This window comes from Prosopis cineraria, unplaced genomic scaffold (genome assembly GCF_029017545.1).
Source record: "Prosopis cineraria cultivar Desert tree isolate PC_DT_omini unplaced genomic scaffold, ASM2901754v1 PC8, whole genome shotgun sequence".
Classification (NCBI taxonomy): domain Eukaryota; kingdom Viridiplantae; phylum Streptophyta; class Magnoliopsida; order Fabales; family Fabaceae; genus Prosopis; species Prosopis cineraria.
This window is the reverse complement of record NW_026555339.1, coordinates 15,058,921-15,079,607: the sequence shown is the minus strand read 5'-3', so window position 1 is coordinate 15,079,607 and position 20,687 is coordinate 15,058,921. Positions and strand designations below refer to the sequence as shown.

Below are 20,687 nucleotides of genomic sequence, written 5' to 3'. Positions count from 1 at the left end.
GCTTATTGAATTTACTATTTAATTGTTTCAATTGATATGCTCTTCATTTAATATATTTTAAATTTTTGTTACAATGCTTTATAAAGTTTGTTAGTAATAATTCTTATAATTTGTTTCATTAAATATAAAACGAAAGAAAAATAAAATGATATCAATGCTTTAAAAAGCAATTGTAATGTTATCTTATTGAAAATAAATAGATCATATGATAACTATATTTTTAAACTATTACAACAATTGGATTATACATGCTTAAAAGACATTAACTCTGTAATTAAATAATAACATGTTTTTGTTGAATTTTCAAGAACATATACATCATGTTTGGATAATTTGCAACTAAATTCAAAAATGAATATCCAATATTAATAAGATAATGTTTATATTCACAATACATAATTTAATTTTTAACTATATATCAGAAGATTAGAAGCTGAAGTTTTAGTGAATGCTATTGTACAGTGAGATGCAAAAACTATGTTTCCTATCCAATGGGAACTTATGATGATTTTGCATAAGGATTCTTAAATTAAATCACTCAAATTCAGCTTGAAGGTCGTAAAAAAGTTAAATTAGAGCCCAGAGGAAATCGGTAACATCATCATGTAGATTAACACTTTTGCAAAAAGGAATCAAAGCCAACAAATTTCAAAGCTATGTCAGAACACTAGAACCCATCAATTGAACCAAGCTTGATTTGTTCTTGTCTTTTTTTTTTTTAAATTACTTGAAAATGAGGGAGAAGTTGGGTCGGGTGCATGGATACAGATTGGGAGATAAATGGAAAAGGAAGGGAGAGCATGGGGTCTAAGGAAGAGGAGGGAGAGAAGAAAGAGGAAGATGAACAGAAAGAGGAGAAAAGGAAGAAAAGATGAGATCTATGAACATTGATTGGTTTTTGGATGGATAAATAAGTTTTTTTCTCATTAAAACATATTTTTATTTAAGGCTAGAGATATTTCAAGTTGTATTAAACCTTAAGATCCCATTTACTTACTAGAAAAGAATATAATGGATTAAAACATAAAGATAAAAATAAGATACTTAAAGGAGATATGTAAGTATAATCATGAGGAGATGGGTGATTTAATTTATAAGTTTTTTTTTAAATTTAATTTATAAGGTTGGAACTTATAATTCATGAAATTTTTTAAAAGTGTGATAATTCTCATATATGTAATATATATTAATAAATTTTATCATATTTATCATAAAATAATTTAATTTATTTTTATATTTTATTTTATTTTTTTTTAGCAATCAAATGAGATCTAAGTGCATTTTTTTCTCGTAGGTGTGGTTCTTCCTATTTTTGTATTTTAATTCAACGGGTCGGATAAAATCCAACGGGTTAACAACCGGCGAAATGTGACACGGCATTGAACTCTGACGAATTTCACTCTACAGATCTCGTGCGAAAATCTTCATCCTTGCTTCATAGAAGAAGAAACAGAATAAGTGGATTTGAATCTTGAAACCCTAGCTGAATTCGATCTCAACGAAGATCAGGTGCTCGATGTGTGTTACTATGTTCAGTTTTGACCAACATTCATATAAATTGTTCCACTTTCTGCGAATTCCCGGTCACTATTATAATTTTGCTGGTAGTCGTTGTGATCTAGTTCGGATCCTTACAATTCCAAGCTAAGTTTCATGAAATGATTTGTGGAACTGTTATTCTCTGCATAATTGGGGTGAATTTTGTGTGTTAAAAGATTTAGCTCCAGGTTCAAGCTCGAGATCACAATCATAACTACTTGTGGTGACTTTGTGGTGTTTTATAGCATAGAAGCAGACTAGCTATCTGGGTAGTGGAAAATGCACCGTGGTCCAGTGGCAGTGGAGGAACAATTGTTACAGAGAGCTATTAAGGAAGAATGCCCGTGGGAAAATCTTCCAAAACGACTTCAACTAACTCTTTCTTCCAAAGAAGAATGGCATAGAAGGTGATTTTAGCGTCATCACTGTTCTTCTGATTCTGTTGCTTTCGTTCTCTTGTCTCCGTGGATTGTTTAATTATCTTTACCTGACACAGACATCACTGTCCAGAGAGCATCCTTGAATGGGTTTCTTTTTAAATGCATTTTGAGATTGCCTTATTTCTTTCTCTGGCCCTGAAAATTCAATGCAGGATTATAGATTACTGCATAAGGAAGAGACTCCAATGGAGTAACTGTTTTGCTCGCAAAGTTTGTAGAGAAAGTGAATATTATGAAGAGATGATGCGTTACTTGCGGAAGAACTTAGCTGTATGTTCTCTATGTAAATTCTATTTGACTCCTATTTCTGAAACTGCGTATCACATGCATTGTTCAAGTGTGTTTTATGTCTTTGGTTTTTCTTTACTTGATTAGGAAAAGTTTGATGATGGATTTTGCTTAGTAGAAAGATGCTGCTATTATTTTTAGTGAAAAATTTATCATTTTTTAGCATCACCATTACAATGTCATATATCAAGTTTCCATGTCTTGAATAGTGTTTTTGAATATAGATCTTAGTTTTTATTTTTATTTTTAGGATTGATATATGTTCAGTTATATTTACTTGTTTTCTTATCAAAAGGATACTATCTGTTTGTCTATGACTCTACATATTTAAAAAAATGAGATCAAGCCAATATATAACTACGATTTCTTGGATGTTGGGCGGGGCCCTCAATTTCTTTTGCTTTTGTTGTAGTACACTTTCATTTAATGAGTATCTCTTTTTCTCTTGTTTTTCCACTTGCAGCTATTTCCTTATCATCTTGCAGAATACATTTGCCGCATAATGAGAATCTCGCCTTTCAAATATTATTGTGATATAATTTTTGAAGTAATGAAAAATGGTAAATCTCTACTTGCAATTCTCAAATGAATTGTATTCTCCATTGGGTCTTGTTCTATCTTTTTATGTACATGGATTGAACTATTGGAATCTTTTCATGTTGGATCTTTTATTTTGTTAGTTGGTCTTTTAGTTTTCTTGACAATTGACAGCTTCTTGATTATCAGATGATTAGTGTTCTTATGAATTGTTGGTGCATCCATTTCTTTAATTGCTAGTGGAGTTATATTTTTATGTTGATCTTTAATGCTTATCATTTTCATATTAAAAATCTATAGTGAGACATCCAGTATTAAGATGATTTTTTTCAAATGGATACATTTAGCATCCATGCTTGTTGATAGGAACCCAAGTGAGGAGAGGAACTTTTGTCAAGTTGATTATTGAGGCAGGAGAATTACCCTACTTAAGTCTCCCATTGGGAAATTCTGTTACTTGATATGGGACTTTGATGTTTCATAGAACTTTGGACCTTGCCAATTGGCCATCCTTGGAAAATTGATGTCCTGAACGGCTACACTTAACAACACTTTATTAGGCCTTTCGCCAGACAGAAACCTTCACAAGTAGCCTTTTCTAGAGACTTCAATCACCAGCTTTGATACCAAATGGTAAGCCCCCAAGTGGATAGAATAAACCTGCTAAATGTTAGTTATTGAGACGAGGAAGCTACCCTTCATAAGCATTCTATCAAGCAGTGGATGCTATTCAATAATGGATTTAGGCATCCCATAGTACTTTACTCCGTATTGCTTGTGGTGCAAGATGAAATATTCCACATGGTAAAGTTGTATGAGAATTAGTTCGAATCCAATGGCCTATAGCAATTACTGGTTTATTGAAAGCTGCAGAAGCACGATTAAGGGGATAATGATTACCTAAGTAGTGACAAAATGAACACTTTCATATGCCCCTTTGGTTCAAAGCTTGCATGTATTCCAATGATGTTGGTGCCTCATAGATGAACTGTGATGAAGTAAACTAAATGGAAAGGTGAGAGGAGGCTTTAAGGAAAGAGATGACTGGATGCAAATATATTGCCAAAGCCAATGTCCTTAGTATTCTTGGTGACCACATTCTTTTTTCTTTTTTCTTTTCTTTTTTGGATTTGCTTCTAGATTTTTATTATTAGGAAAGAAACAATAAATACAGCAATTGCAATGGTTATTTTTGTGACCTCTGCTTTTGCCATTAAGCCTGTTGTGGGACCTGGAGCTAATGGGCTAAGCTGGTAACTAACTTTTGGGCAAAGGTGATGTGTAATTGTGAGAGAGAGAAGGGCTCCTAGTTGTATATATTCTGGGAGTGAGTGTTAGCCTGTAGTACTCACCAGATCCACATGCTGGTGAGATTAGGATTACCTTAATAAGATTTCTGGAGCAGCTTCAATCAACTTTTTGTCAGATTCCACCATTTTATGTGTAGAAGATTTTATCATATCAATGATTTAGTTTGAATGTTTGTTTACATATGTTACATCTTGATATAGCATAATCTACAGGAATTTATTATTCATTAATGGATTGTATAATGTCCTTGTATTTTTCTTCCCTCCACTTGTTTGATTGTTTACTGCAACCTTTGCAAATATGTATGATGTTAAAAGTATGTTTATTTTGAAGATGGCCTTTAGAAGTTTGCTGCACATTTTAATTGTTTGCAGAGCAACCATATGACAGCATCCCAAATTTTAGTGCCGCGGATGCTCTAAGACTCACAGGAATTGGGAGAAATGAATTTATTGATATAATGAATAAGTGCAGATCTAAGGTACTGCAATGATTTTCATTTGTACAATAATATATTAAAATAGAATCGATGCCTGTATTCCATGTATGCCTGTGTATGCATGTTTTTGTTTGTTTAATTAGCTGGAGCCAGAAAATTGGCAATTTGCCCTTCTTTTGGGCTGACAAGGCACTGAAATTGGTGCCAAACTAGTAATGCCTTTGTGGCTATCTTCTTCTTTTTAAAATTCCTGGTACAGGATGAGAAGATAACTAGATAACTATTTTAATTATTTTATTATATTGAGAAACAAAATTCAAATGAACACTTTTAATTTTAGGTCATTTGTGAACACCTCCTTTTACTTTGAAAGATGGATATTATCCCCTTAAACTTTCATCTTCAAACATTCTAAACTTTTTGGCCATTTGCCATCAACAGAGGTGTCACTTCATACTATTTTCCTTGCAACATGACATGGCCCCATGATTTTGAAAGTAAATTAGGGGGTTAAAAATGTTGGAAAAAGTTTTATGGCAGAATGAATGATCTAATCCTAAATCCCAAAATTCCCAAATGTTAAATGATGATAGCTTAGGAGTTTCAATTTAGAAGTTGAAGGGGTGTTTGCTGATAACATAAAGTTGAAGGTCATATTTTCATTTTCCCCAAATATAATTGCTTATCTGGAGCAATTATGGAATTATATTGATTAACTAAATTCAATTAATTTTGCGACCAGAAATAATTAATTGAATAATCTATTTGTCGGTAGACATCCATTTATGTGATAACCATAATATCCTTTGTTAGGAGCCTTTGATTAGTTAGAATTCTAGTCATACAAAAAAATTGTAGCATATATGCCTATGATAGGATTGCAAGTTTATTGGTTTATTCACCTTTGTTTCACATTCCTGATTTTGTGAATGTTGAGATTGAGTCGAGTTCCAGAGAGTTCTTCCTGAGTTTCTATCTTTGGTTCTGCATCACTTGTTTACTGACTTTACTATGATGTATAATATTTGTCTTTTTGTTTTCTGGTCCTCATGACATGGATAAATGCATGCATTATCTATAGGAATACTTGCAGGAGTACTATATGATTTTTCCCTTAATTTTGGGGTACATGAAATATGGTGAAGTAAGGGAGTCAAAAGTAAAATTAACTTTTGCAAAATGAATATTTTTGAAAAAAGTAGGAATCCGGCCTACTTCTGTCTGCAATTTACGCACCTTTCAGCAGACTTTCAAGCATAAAAGCTTTTTTTTTTTGCTCATATCACCGGTTGTTTCCTTTTTGGAGTAACCAGAAAATCATGTGGAAGCTGAACAAGTCAATTGCAAGAGAACTTTTACCTACACAACCTGTGGATTTTCCAATTGAACCCTGGTGGGGAATCTGTCTTGTGAACTTTACCTTGGAAGAATTTAAGGTGAGGCCTGTCTTTGATCTTAATAAAGTGGAGGTTCACTTGGTAATGTTGATTGTTGTGTTAATTTAGGAATGTGAACTTTTTCTTCACTTCTCAGGTATTTTTCGTTGACTTTTGTCACCATTTTTCTGCCTTTATAGAAACTCTCAGAGGAGGAAACGGCTACTATTGACAAAATTTGTAAAGAAGAAGCAAATTCTTTTATCCTATTTGATCCTGACATAGTAAAGGGTCTTTATAGACGGGGTTTGGTCTATTTTGATGTTCCTGTATATCCTGATGACCGGTTCAAAGGTGTGTTTTGTGTGTTCATGTTTTATCCTCTGCTTTAAGTGACTAGGTTTTATTATTTTACTCTTGAAATGAAAAAATGCAGAAAATAAATTTATTATTATTCTGTGTAAAAATTTCCATGATTATTAAAGTTTATTAAAGATCTAGACATGTTTTATTAGGCGTGGTTCTACAAATATGTAAGATGTACAAGCACAAATATAGAAATTCTAAATTTATATATTTAAAATAAAGTTTAAAGGTTTTGCATTGTCATCTGAGCTGGTGAAGGTTGGTAAATGAATTCAATAACATTTACATTTATGATGGTTCAGTTTCCAGGCTTGAAGGTTTTGTTTCCAACAGGGAGCAGTCTTATGAAGATCCTATTGAAGAGTAATAGAGTTGTTTCAATTTTCTGTTCCATCCTTTTTGGTTAAAATTTTATTTCCATTTAAAGAGTCTAAGTTGGAACCTTATTTTCCAGGTTACTTTATGCAGTTTTTGTTGTTTCAAGTGAGAATGCAACTGTTGCTGAATTGGCAGCTACACTACAGGCTGATTTATCTCAACTGCAGGCTGCTGCATCTTTTGTATGCCGATTGGGATGGGCAACAAAAGTAATTGATCCATCAGCTATTCTTCAAGATAGTAGCATACCTGCTTCTCCTAGAAGTGTAGTCAGTGATGAAGATGGTTCGCATGCTAGTCTGGGTTATGAGAATATTCTTGTTGATAATGATGCCAATCAACAAGGGGATATTTCAGGGTTAGGGAATATTCGTTCAGCATATACTCGTGTTGCTTTCATAGTTGATGCTAACATTACTTCCTATCTAATGATGGGTTCTGTTTCACCAGGTTTGTTTATTTTCAAATCCACCCTCCCTTTTCCTTTTCCCTAAAGCTTAAATTCTTTTTGTTGACTTTTGACATTGTTTGTAATGTCAGTTGTTTTGAGGTGGAAAACGAAAGGTCACAGGAAGCCCATTCTAAGATTTCTGATGACCTTTTTTTTTTTATTTTGGATGAAAGCATCATTATTAGGTGTCTCCTAGATATGTGGATAAATACTTACAAACCTCCTAAAGTATTTTATCATTGTTATTTTATATTTTAATGTAAATCTACTCTGGTGTAATTTATCTTTAATGCTTTCTTTTCCAATTTCTGTCATATTTAAACATGCTTCTGATGTTGTTTTCCAGTCCAACAATTTATATGTGTCCTTGAGTTTTAGCGGTGTCTGATTCTACCATGCAATCATGCTTTTTAAGCTTCCAATATATGTCAGCTTCGTTTTTGTGTGAATACATTGAAGCTCATGATAGTACCTAGTCTTTCTTCCTGGAATCTTGCTTTGTTGGGATAGATAGCAATTTGATAGGAATCTGTATGTGAAACCTGAGGTTTTGTGACTGATTTCAGAGATTTTAGTAGTAACAAAAAATGGGTCTGAAAGACACAGGGTGCTACGATCAGAATTTATTTCCTGGCATTTTGCGAGTATTGAAACAACAATACAGCCAACTTCCTGCATTGTTTGCTCTTTGCTAGTGTACTCATTGTTAGATAGCAGATTGATCATGATAACTGCTTGAATGACATGATTGAGTGATATGGTTGAATGTCACGTGGGACAAGTATTGTAGCATGTATGCCAGATTTTGCTGGGAAAAATCAAGGTGGAGACTGAGCTTTACTAGCTAGTGTTGGCCGGAGCTGATCCCCTTCCTTTTGCCTTAACTTTTTTTTTTTCCCTACTAATGATTTTTTACTGCATGGGGCAAAAACTGATCCCCTTCATGCTACTTAGTGTCAAGATGTCATCATCTTAGCATAAATAGCACGCATATGTGAGGACTTTTTTATATCAATGCCCTTTTCCTGGGTTTTTTTTTCTTTGACAGGAGGCTTTTTCTATCTGTTTTGTTTTCACAAGTTATTTCAAAAAGCCATGCTGCAGCAATTTGCAAAGAAGTGAGCTTCTTGTTCCTTGTTCATATACTCTCTTAAAATTCAAAAGTACATGTTTAACAGAGTTCAGATGAACTAAGGCTGAAATACCTGCCTGACCTTTTATTTATAATTTTACCAAGAAAGAAACAAATTACGAAGGAATCAAGACAAACTAAAAACTCTGCGCTGGACAGATGGGTAAATCTAAGATAATTATAATTACCCTAGAGAACAACACTGGGATACTTCTAGCTTTATCCTTCAGCACTCTCCTGTAAGTTGGAGCATAAATTTCATACGATTCAAGCTTATTAATAGGTTTCACACAAAAACCTCCAACAAATTTGGTAAATAAGTTACCTAGCTGATTTTCAAACTTGGTGCAGTTTATTTTGATCAGGGATCTGCTAAAGCTATTTGTAACAAAATGATGATAAACTTAGATGAGTTTGGTTATTTCTTGGAGCACTTTTGAAGCAATATGGGCTGTTGTTTGGTGACACACAATAGTTCTTTAGGTTGTCAGGTGTTTTTTCCTCCAAAAAACTCACTTAAAGTTTGTGCCGCAGCGCTTCTATTCTGAACTAGAGTGAGCTGCCACTGTCTGCTTCCTACTCTTCCTGACATCAAATTTCTGCCAACAGAAATGCAATAACCAGTTGCAAAGCCAACAAATGTCTGAATATTTGCTAATAATTCAAGTAGAATGGGTACAATATATTTATATACAAAGGATGAAGCTATCATATGAAAGACATTTAATGTGCTGAGGACAGATTACTAAATTTAGGGGATTGGTAATCCTTTGTTCATGTCCCTGATTCTTGGGTCAAATAATAAAGAGCAAAAGTGCACTTTTGGTCCTTTAACTTCATTTTGGTATTTTAATTATATAAAGTGTCTTTTCATTTGTCTAACCCTAGCATTGTTAGTTTCACTAGCAAAAAATGCTAGCATTGAACTTTTAAATGTTCACATATTAAATTTAATTTTTTAAAATAACAATTACCTCTTATTGAACAATATTCCTAAAAGCTTGATTGATGATAGAGCACAATGGCTTTGTGCAATCCATGTAGTTGACCTTGCCTAGTGAGATAAGGCTTATTGTTTTAAAATGACAATGATTGGCACAAAAAAATTATCATTTAAGACTATCGGTATTAGGGTCAGAGGATTGAAAATATATTATAAAATTAAAGGACCAAATTGAGATTTTTTTTTGGCCAGGAATTGAAATCTTATATAAAGTTAGAAGGTCAAACGTGCATTTTTGCCAATAATAAAGGAAATAATTACAATAAATCTTATGACAAATTACAAAATAATTGCAATGTCCACTCCCCCCAAAAGCTAGTGAGTGGATATTTAGCTTGGTGGCTAACTCTTGGAAATTGTAACAAGATAACCATCTGATTTGTTGTAGATATGTGTGTAGTATAAATTAGGCCACTGTCCAACTCCTTTTTTATAAAGTTCTGGTTCAATGCTCATTTCTTCACACAATAAAGCTTGGGCCTTCCCGCTTGATTTTTAAATCTTCTCATATTATTTATATTCAAAATAGCTCACAAAGTCCAACCGTTAGTGCTTTGAACTCAGCTACTATATTGGATCTTGCAACCACACATTGCTTTTTGCTTCTCCTGCTAACATGGTTCCCTCTGTGAAATGTTCAATAACCTGTAGTTGATTTCCTATGGACATTGTCTGCATTAGTATAGGTCCTAGAATACACTAGGACAGTACGAGAAATTAAACTTCAAGATTCTCTAGGCTTTAGTGAAATTTGCCTAAGGTCGGTTCATCACATAAGCTTAACTTATTAAATGAGGATTCAAGAATAGCTTTATCTTAATCTCTAACACGCCCACCATTCCTTCTGATGAAACTTAATTTGATTATGTAAATGGAGATATCAAGGATAAGTTTATAGGTCTAACCTCTTTGCCATTGAGGTTCTAATTGTCAAAGGACACATCAGATCAAAAGCTTAAACTTTTAGATGAATGCCCCTGAATTTTTATTTTGTGATCTGAGTCCCAAAGCTTGCAAAAAAGGGGGCATATTCTTATTATACCTGAGAAATTTTAGCATGTTTTTCTGTTTCACTGTAAATAACCTCATATGAGTTTGTTAGTCTTATGGCTTCCCACGTGCGCTAGAATTTCTTTGCATGTTTCTTTTAACCTGTTCAAGGTCTCTGACCAAAATGTGATACCTGTGAAATTGGTTAAGGCTTGAAATCCCATGCTGTTACACTCTATGAAGCGGGAAAACTGGGTCATGCCAGCATTGGTGATCTTTGCAAGGATCTAAGTACCTTGGAGGGTGCAAAATTTGAGGGTGAACTACAGGAATTCGCAAATCATGCATTTAGCCTGCGATGTGTATTAGAATGTTTACAATCAGGTGGACTTGCTACTGATGCAAAAGTAGAGGAAAAATTTGACAGCATGGATATGTTAACTTCAAGCAATGATGAATCAGCTTCGCTAATATCTGGAATATCCTTAAATTTTGATAAAAATAAGCATGAGGATGCTTTTGCTTCCTCTGAACCTGCTCCTAGCAGCACACTTGATGGAACACATTCTATTGTGATGGAAGATGACATTAGTCATGAGCAAGAAGCCAGTGAATCTGATGCAAATCTCCAGAGGAACGAGAAACTAATGGCAGCTGATGCGTCAGATGTTGGAACAGAAATAATAAAGAGGAAAAAGAAATACCGTGTAGATATTCTCCGCTGTGAAAGCTTGGCTTCTCTTGCACCAGATACTCTAGATCGTCTGTTTCTTCGTGACTATGATATAGTTGTGTCTATAGTGCCTCTTCCTCATTCATCAATTCTTCCTGGACCCACGGGCCCTGTTCATTTTGGTCCTCCCTCATATTCTTCTATGACTCCTTGGATGAAATTGGTATTATATTCAACTATAGCTAGTGGGCCATTGTCAGTTGTACTGATGAAAGGACAATGCTTCCGTATGCTTCCTGCCCCATTGGCTGGATGTGAGAAGGCCCTCATATGGTCTTGGGATGGTTCCACTGTAGGAGGGTTGGGAGGGAAGCTTGAAGGAAACTTAGTGAAGGGAGGTATACTCTTGCATTGTTTAAATTCACTTCTTAAACATTCAGCTTTATTGGTGCAACCTCTCAGTAGATATGATCTTGATGATACTGGAAATGTGATTACTATTGATATCCCTCTGCCCCTAAAGAATTCAGATGGCTCCATTGCTCCAATAGGAAAAGAGTCAGGACTATGTGAAGCGGAAAGCTCAAAGTTGAATTCTCTGTTGACTGATTTGGCAAACAAGATGGAATTGTGGACAGTTGGTTATATTCGCCTGTTGAAATTATTTCATGGAAAAGAACCGGATCATTTGTCACCTGAAGAGAAGTTTGAATGGGTTCCCCTAAGTGTCGAGTTTGGGATGCCTCTATTTAGTCCAAAGTTGTGCGATAAAATATGCAAGAAGGTGGTTTCATCAGAGTTCCTTCAAACTGGTTCATTTAGTGAATACCATGATGCAATGCAAAGCTTAAGGAAAAAGTTGCGTGACATTTGTGCTGAATACCAAGCAACGGGTCCTGCTGCAAAGCTTCTATACCAGAAAGAGCAAGCTAAGGAATCTTCTCGACAACTTATGAACTATGCTAGTGGCAGATGGAACCCATTTTTGGACCCTTCCTCTCCAATTTCAGGGGCATCAAGCGAGCACCAGAGATTAAAACTTGTTAATCGGCAGCGTGGGCGAACTGAAATTTTGAGTTTCGATGGCAACATTCTTAGGTTTGCCTAAACTTTTGCATTTACTTATTCCTTCAGCATTGAATGGGTTTCATATAAAATAGCGATCAGTATTTTGACAAATACAAGATCAATTACTTTTAAATAATCACCTGGACCTTTCTGTAATGTAATGAGATGATGAAACTTTTCTTTGATTCTTGTGATTCTATAAGTTCCTTTGTCTTTTTTTTTTTTTTTTTTGGGGAAGTTTTTCAGATGATATAGATTACTTTTAAATAACAAGATTTTGTGCATCCAAGTCTCTAAAACAGGATGCTTTTGAATGTTGCTTGCAGATCTTATTCGTTAACAGGCTACGATGATATCACAAGGCCAACTGGAGAATCCCCCCCAGGCAATAATACAGCAAGAGCCGAACCAGATGAAAATGACAGTAAAGAAGTAGTCCTTCCTGGTGTAAATCTTCTTTTTGATGGATCTGTTTTGCATCCGTTCGATATAGGTGCTTGCTTGCAGGCTCGCCAACCTATTTCCTTAATATCAGAAGCAGCAGCTGCATCAGCATCTGCAATCAAATAGCTCTGCTGATATCATGGATTATTCCACCTCTGCGTTGACAAAAAGCAATGCTAGCAAGTTACTTGGCAATGTTATTGCTACTGTCTGGTCTGTCTGCATCTTCGGGATTTAACCATTGTGCTCAAACTTTGGGCTTATGTCAAAGGTAAATTTCGTCCTTTTCTTTTTCCAATTCCTGATTGTTGACAATTGTGATTTTCAATGGTCAGCTTTTAAGGATTTTGTTTTCCCTCCTGACCATTAAAAGATAGGTTGGTGGAGGAGAAAGAATAGAGTTAGGTGATGTTCCTAGGTGTTTGATTGTAGGTTTCCCAATAATACCCATTGTTTGAAGCCTAATCATGTAATTCCATAACTGAAAATTTCTAATTGTTATATTTTTACTTGAGAACTTGATAGCAAATGTTTAAAAACTAGATTGTGGACTCATGCATTGCATATAATCTGAAGTGAGCTACACTATTCATGCGTAGTTTCTTATAGATCTTCTCTTACGTGTAGATGTCATATATAGATATACAGGCAGATAAACGTGGATTGTCCGAAGTTTCGTTCAGGAAAAAACCCTCCCTTTTTTCCTTGTAACTTTCCTTATTTAAATTAATGCCATTTTAGGCTGATGTACCACTTTGGATTACAATTCTGATTATTAAGGCACGCTTGTGGCCAACTTCCTAAAATATTCGATCTGCAATCTTTCATGTTTGCTTAATGTTGGTTATTTTTGGCCCATGCTTTTGTAGGCCTTGGGAATTTGTTGAATTTAGAACTTACAACTGTCTTCGAATAATTTCATCGGATATAGAAAAGTACTTTCTTGTTTTAATGCTGTCACCAACTTGCTGCACAACAGACATCAAGTGGTATTTTTGGCTAATGTTGAAGGAAAGTGTCATGCTCATTTTGAGTACTCTCTAAAACTGAGCAATGAATCCTCCTGTTATTCATACATATCCATGTAATCTAGTTTTTTCTTAATCAAAGTCATTTAATCTAGTTAGAATTATGATTAAAGTTTATCTTAAAATTTTATGCAAGTATTATTATTTTTCATTTTTCAATGTATTGAAAAATTGTAATACTTTATGCTACATTATTATGAGAATACAAACAGTATTTTCCATTGGCAAGCCCTTATTGATACCATCTTGACTGTGAACTTACCCTCTTTTACCATTTTACTATAGTTTCCTGCTATCCTATTGTCATCATGTACAATATTTTACTCCCTTAATAAATCATGTTCAATTATTTAGTAGATATATATTTTTAATGGTGAATTGTTCTTATAGGTGCCAATTTATAACCTGCTATTAGGAAGGAAATGAAGCTGGATTCAAGAAAGAAAATTGGAGATTGCATGTATTTGTTTGCTTGAGCGTGTTTTTACTATTGACGGGAATTTTTTGAAATGTTATAGTCACAAAAATAGGCAATTGATGGTCAAAATTATGATTGAGGAAACCTTCAGCGTTATGAAATATTTGATCTTCCATGGTTGTAAACATTTTTCTTGGTCGTGATTTGGTTGTATCATTTTTTTTTCCCTTTTTTGTGCATAAAAATAGATAACATTGAGTATACATATAAGAATTTTTGGAGTTGAATGTAGCTTTTCTCTTTCCTTTTTTTTTTTTCCCTTCTCCCTTCTTTTTTGGTTTTATTCCATCCCTGGGTATTTTGGAAAACCTGAACCAATTACTATTACCTGATTATTTTTTGCCCTTAACCGTATTCTCGGTGAAGTTTGTTTATGGGGTGCATTTGAAGACTTTTTTTTTGTCATTGTCTGTAATGATGGTGATAGTTTGTCTGTTGTCCTAGCAATCAGGGCAACGGTGTTTGATTCAAATTTTAAAAACTAAAATATATTTCTTTTTTGAACTTTCCATCAAATGGAGGTGAGTTTAAATTTTAAGATTTGACCATAAACAGCCTTGAAAGAATTACATACAAGTTTCACATAATAAAATTAAATATTATAATATTCATTAACAAAATGATAGTTAATATTTCGTTAGTTAAAAAATAAAAGGTATTTTTTGAGAGAGTAAATATTTAAAAATATAAGATATTTTTAATATTTAAAAGTATAATTATTACTTTTTATTTTTTTTTTCAAAAGTACTCCTAATAAGTGAATCACTTTATATTTATTTTAAAATAAAGCATTATATTAAATAGTAGTGTACATGAAAAGATAATGTTAGTTTAAAAATAAACAGTTATTTTATTGAAGATTCAGTTAAAATTACTTTATATTTTTTAATAAAGGTAGTATAATAAAATGATTGCTATTTTAATTGCTATCTTGCTTTATTTAATTGTCAATTAATTCTATAGTATTAATTATGTTATAGGAAATTTTAAGGTAGTATTTGGATTAATGAATTTAGATTTGAATTTTGAATTTAAAATTTTATATTTTAAATTTTAAATTTGAAATTCAAGTGTTTCAAATTTAGGTAATTTCAAATTCATAAATTTTAAGTGCTCAAACAAAAAATTTGATTCAAATTTAAATTCATAAGTATCCAAACATACTATCGTAATTATTTCTTTTTATCTTTTGAGTACAGGAGTCACTTAAATTAGGATTTCTATTAAATCATTATAAGAAAAAAATGACGCATCATATTTCACTTGAATATAATGGAACTAATTTTATATTACTCTAATTTTACATGATTCCTTAGCTTTACATTTAGTTTCATTATAGTCCTTTAATTTTATTTAATTTTTCTTAATTCTTTAACTTTCAAAATACAGTAAAAAAATTTCCTCATTGCTAACCTTCACTGTTATGCAAATAAAAAATGCTGACAAGGCATTATCCGATATTGACAGAGCATTATCTAACACTGAAATATTGATCCAACTCATTTTTTATGAGGAAAAAAAACCATCCAGCCTTGGACATTGGATTTTTTTAAATAGAAAATAATAAATTGAATAGTATTAAAGACCATGGAGTTGAAAGAAATATCCAACACTGTTTTTTTTTTATATAAAATTCATAGAATCTATTTTAATTCAAGAGTTGTTACGCGTTCAAGCCTTTACACAACAAATAGATAACCTATCAAAACCTAAAAATTTGTGTGCTTGTGAGGAATTGCTGAAATAAAAGAGTAAACTATTTTTAAATTATAAATTTAGGAATGTTTAAAATCCTCAACTTATTTTTTTTGCACAATGCTCCTTTTTAACTTTTAAAAATAGTGTAACTTATCTTTTGCTGTTAATAAAAGTTAACATTGATTATTTATTGACTTTAAAATTGCAAAAAATGACGTGAAAATTATAATAAAAGACTAAAACATATAGACAATGACACACACAAAATTCATTGGTCTTTTTCTGTAATTTTTTATATCATTTTCTGTTAGTTTTTTGTCAACTAATTATCAAAGTTAACTTTGGTTAATGGCAATTGTCAAATTGTATCATTTTCAAAAGTTAAAGAAAAATATTATATAAAAGATGAGTTTAGGATCATAAATGTTCTTAACTTTATAATTTAGGAACTAATTTATTCTTTTACCTGTATATAAACACACTAAATACCGTTCAAGATGAAAATTATTTTATTCTCTATAAATGCATTCATGTTTGTTTGAAATGCAATCTAGGTGTGAATATGTTATTATATGGGACTTGATAGCACATCTAACATGTTTTTCTTCTATCTCTCTATGACTCTACGTCTCCTCATGAGCATAATCAAAATCAAGGAGTTTTTTTTTAATAATTTTTTAAGTATTGTTGGTGAAAAGATGTAGAAAGAAAGTATGGAAAGTAGTAATAGAGAATCAAGATCCTTCTAATATTGATACTCATATTAATTATTAATATTGATCGATAAACATTGATGATGAACAATTATTTCATTAGCCATAATCATCAATGTTTTGTACTTTTTGTTGTTATTTTTAAATTTTTGTATTCTTTTTTATATCAAAATAGAAAGTGTTAGGAAGAAAAGAAAAGAATTATATTACTGGATGCTTGAATCAACTAAGTAGGGCATTAATCCAGCTTACTAAAAGAGTAAAAGTCACAAGTTTTGAGCTTAGATATGTAGTAACAATTGGTAGGAAGTATATTTCAAAAGAGACTCTCACAAGTTATTGATTAGATTAGTCTAACTCAAAAACTTAAATAACATAACCAAGGAAAGAAAAAAAGAAAAGAATTAATGAAAGGCAAATTATGCTCTATCAAAATCCAATAGGCATACATATGCATTTTACTGTTTCAAATTAGTATTTTGGTTTGAAGATTATTTTTCTTCCTAAACTTTTTTTGAGAAATACTAGGTATTTTCTATTAAAATGTAGGGCAATATCTCCCCTAAATAATTTTTTCAAGAGCAAAATCACCCTTTAATCAAAGACTCATCATCTTCTTTGTTATCTATTTACATGAAATAGTTGGAGCCCACGTACAATGACAACAAGCATTTTGACCCATTTTGTCACGTTTAGCCACTAAAATTAGACCCAATTCCTGCCATTGTCAATGGCATTTCTAGTCCCTTTTGCTTACGTCAAATGATCAAAATGGGTCCAAATGCCTTATTGTTACTCTTCGTAAGCCATGCAACTATTCCACATTAATAGATAATGAAAAAGATGCCAAGTCTCTAGTGGTAGGGTGATTTTGCTCTTGAAAATAGTTGTTTAAGGGGGACATTCCTCACCTTTTATTATAGGTACCTAGCACTCCTTAAAAAAATGTTAAAGGAAAAAATGATCTTTAACCCCATTTTTGTGTGTAGATTACTGTTATTTAAAAAAATTACACTTCAAATGTTAACATTTGAAATTCTTTTGTCAATATTTGAAATCTCCTTCAACAGCTTTGCATATTGATTAGAGTGGTGATTGACATAGGTGATCATCTAACTAGAGGTTCGAGGTACCAAATTGTGTAACTCCATCTCCAGATTAAACCGTCAACTATCGAATCCGCTGCTCTGATACCATTGATAAGAGCAAATCCTATCTTTTATGTCTTCTTCATCCCCTTCTCTCTTCTACTCTACTTGTTCTTTTCTCTGTTTCAAGATTAGCTCTTATCAATATTTTTGTTAGATGTCTCAACTTATTGGTCTTGGTTCTTGAGAATTTTCGATAGATCCCTCAACTTCTTACAACATGCACATTTGTCCTTTTCTTATCATTTATGTTCATCAATTTGTACAAGAGGCACTTATCAACGAGCAGCAATGAAATTAGTGCTTTATAGTTTAAAAAAAACAAAGAGAGAGATGAATGAGGTTTTAGAGTCTTTACTGTACTTTCTTCTTCAATTTCTTCATAGTCTTTTCCCCTTTCTTGAATCTTCTAAGGGCAATTCCCTAATTGATTTTAGCTTCTTGTTAAAAGTTTTTGCTGATTGCTATACCATTGTGATACATTTCAAATTAGCTTCTTTGCTTCCTATCATATTGTTCCACTCTAGGAATGTTCTTTTATTCACTAGCATGAAATAATGATTTTTATGTTTATGTAGTAGTATAGAGGAATTTATGTGAATAAGTTCATTTTAGTGAATGTGGTTCTGTGTTTTCCCTCATACAAGGGCATTTCTTTAAAACTAAACTATCACATCTTTATCATGTAATCTTATAATAACATGTATTGAAATAGGATTATCATAGTTTTATGCAACCTTACATGGGTGCATGTCATTTTTTTTTGCAAGTAGGGTGGGTAACTTTGACTCTATTAGTTAGAGTTGTATCATTTAGTCTTGTTCTACGACATGTGCCTAATAGGCCTCAAATTTTTTGCCTTTTATTTTCTAGTTAATAGATTCATCTAATTTTGTGATCCTTACTGTCGGTAGTTTTAAGGAATAGGCTTGATTTTCAAGAGCTCTTGACACAGGAATTCTAATGCCACTTTGACTTTAGAGGGATGTATGCATTTTATTGACTTGAGAAGTTATTTTTCAATTCATTAAAAAAGTACTAGATATTCTTTTTTGAATTTTAGTTTTGAATCACAATATGAGAAATATTTTGGAATTCACAAGACATGAGTATTTAAGGTTTTGAGTTCACATGTGCTTCATGAACATGTGTTATATAATTGCAATAGTGAGTTAGTTAGTTATTTGTTGCATTAGAACTAGCCATTAGAGTTAGTTATAGGCAAATAGCCGTAGGGATCTCATTAAGGAGCTTATAAATACTTGTGATCTCATTGTAAATCCTATGCTAAGTCGGTTATTTAATGAATCTTCTTGTCTTTCTATTTCTCTTTCTCTCTAAACCTTGTTAATTTATCTGTGTATCTCCTACCTTCTTTGTTCTTCTCTTAATTCCCTTTATTTTTCCCTAATTCTATCATCCAAAATTATTCTTATACAACAATGGTATAAGAGCAGGCATTCCTTGGCCTTCTTTTCTTTTCTTCTCTTCTATTTTCTTTTCTTTCCTTCATTTTAAAGGTTTACACTGAAGATTCGAAGCTAGAAAAATCTCAAAAAGCAATGGAAGCAAGGCTGGATTGAATTGAATAATAGATCACAACAATCAATAATCTCATCGATCGGGTTATTGGGTTGCCTAATTTGATTCAAAAATACTAATGAGGGAGCAAGAAGAAGGCGATGACTTATAATGGACCATTAAAGAATGCTTTGGGTTTTCATATGTAGCACCAATGGGTAACTTAATGAGGTTATGACAAGAAGGGACTTTAGCATATTGCAACAACACCTTTCATTCCATTTCTTGCAAGCTACAACTTACACAAGAATATTTGGTGGACACATATATTAGAGGCTTACAAGGAGACTTGTTGGTCCAGTACATCTCTTTAAACCAAGAACGATGAAAGAAGTGAGGAATTTGGCATGAATGCAAGAGATTTTATTGTAAAGGCAAGATAAAAGAGGGTACTTATCAAGGATAATATGAATGTGGGTGCTGGAGCTAGTACTAACCTTTACACCTTAAATTTGATATAGGTCCATTGGCTTAAGAAGAAGGTTTCTCTTCCCTTTCATTAAACCATAAATGCATCAATAGGCAAGAATCATAAGAAGATTACAAGAATGTTAAAGAAGAAGATAGATTTGGTTTTGTCACTTCCCCAACAAGCCCATTTGAGTTCAATGATGAGCAAGAACCCTCTACCACTAAAAATAATAGTGGGTCTTGTTTAGTCTCCTTCTAAGAAGTGTGTGATAGAGTGTAACAACCCTTGGTGCAAGATGGTGACATCAAGAAGGAGCATTGGTTGAGTTCGATTCTACAGAAGTAGGTTTGAGGTTTTGCAAATGGGGTTGTTTAGAGTCTTTTGCAGTTAGAGTTTGCAAACATGTTTGCTATGGCTTGCATTTGAAGACTTAGTTTAGATGGAGGGGTGGGGTGCTTGAGCGAAGCCAAAAAAGGTTAGGAAGGTTATCGTCTTCACTGCTGTCTTCTTTGGTCTCTCCATTACAGTCTGTTTTTGTATCTTTAAAGCCATCTTTACTGTCTACTTTTTTTTTGAAATACTATGTGTCACTATTTTTCTTGTTGATTTTTCTAATTTTAATGCCTTAAAGATCACATGGGGACATGCCTTAAGTATTGAAAAGTCAAAGGCACCCATCTCTTGCTTTTAGTGACACTCGTAGAAGTGGAACCAACTATTAAAAGTAAGAAAAAAGAAAGAAAAAGGAGCTCCTTAATTTTTTTTGTTCAAAAGGTCATATGGCTAGGTCCTATAGAGGTTGAAAAGTCAAAACCTTACCCATCATGTAGGTGAAAATTTTAGACGCAAAAGCTATACCTTTTATCTTTACTAAATCTGAACCAGCTTTTGAATTGGGGTAATTGCGTGGACCTAATGTCACTCAAAGATATTACAATTAGGCCATTGAAAAATGTCTTATTAGGCTTTTCTTTGTCTTTAACTCCTCCCTACCCACTTGTTTGTTCTTCATGGTATAGAGGAGGATTAATAAAAATACCTGTGGGCTTAAGGTGCTCATTATTTCCATTTATTCAGCAATACTAGTGACCAATGACAATACACAGTGATAGTAAACAGTGATAGAGAATAATGACTAGTAGCTTCTAAGAGTTTAATGCTTTCTTTTCAATATTTCATAAAAAAATCCTTGAG

At 32.8% G+C, this 20,687-nt stretch overlaps 1 protein-coding gene across 4 annotated transcripts; it reads left to right on the top strand.

Moving 5' to 3' along the window:
- Positions 1 to 1,361: 1,361 nt before the first annotated feature.
- Positions 1,362 to 14,066, top strand: LOC129318123 (uncharacterized). 4 transcript variants are annotated; one of them, XR_008595165.1, is made up of 12 exons: positions 1,362 to 1,509; positions 1,785 to 1,946; positions 2,132 to 2,249; positions 2,731 to 2,827; positions 4,490 to 4,596; positions 5,868 to 5,990; positions 6,131 to 6,284; positions 6,599 to 6,659; positions 6,751 to 7,124; positions 10,461 to 12,021; positions 12,318 to 12,706; positions 13,854 to 14,066. XR_008595165.1 is itself a non-coding variant. In XM_054962708.1 (11 exons), the coding sequence occupies exons 2-11, from the start codon at positions 1,819 to 1,821 to the stop codon at positions 12,559 to 12,561; spliced, it is 2,967 nt and encodes a 988-aa protein (XP_054818683.1). In that variant the 5' UTR covers positions 1,362 to 1,509; positions 1,785 to 1,818; the 3' UTR covers positions 12,562 to 13,027. The 4 variants fall into 4 exon arrangements, 1 of the variants encoding a protein (XP_054818683.1); XR_008595167.1 differs by lacking the exon at positions 13,854 to 14,066 and adding an exon at positions 13,063 to 13,387; XR_008595166.1 differs by having other exon boundaries at positions 1,404 to 1,518.
- The last annotated feature ends 6,621 nt before the right edge of the window (positions 14,067 to 20,687 follow it).

Excerpts from the sequence above, each read along its gene's own strand:
- LOC129318123 (XM_054962708.1), top strand. The coding sequence starts at position 1,819 with ATGCACCGTGGTCCAGTGGCAGTGGAGGAACAATTGTTACAGAGAGCT. Across the intron at positions 2,250-2,730 it reads ACTTGCGGAAGAACTTAGCT|CTATTTCCTTATCATCTTGC; the intron begins GTATGTTCTCTA and ends TTCCACTTGCAG. Across the intron at positions 2,828-4,489 it reads TTTTGAAGTAATGAAAAATG|AGCAACCATATGACAGCATC; the intron begins GTAAATCTCTAC and ends AATTGTTTGCAG.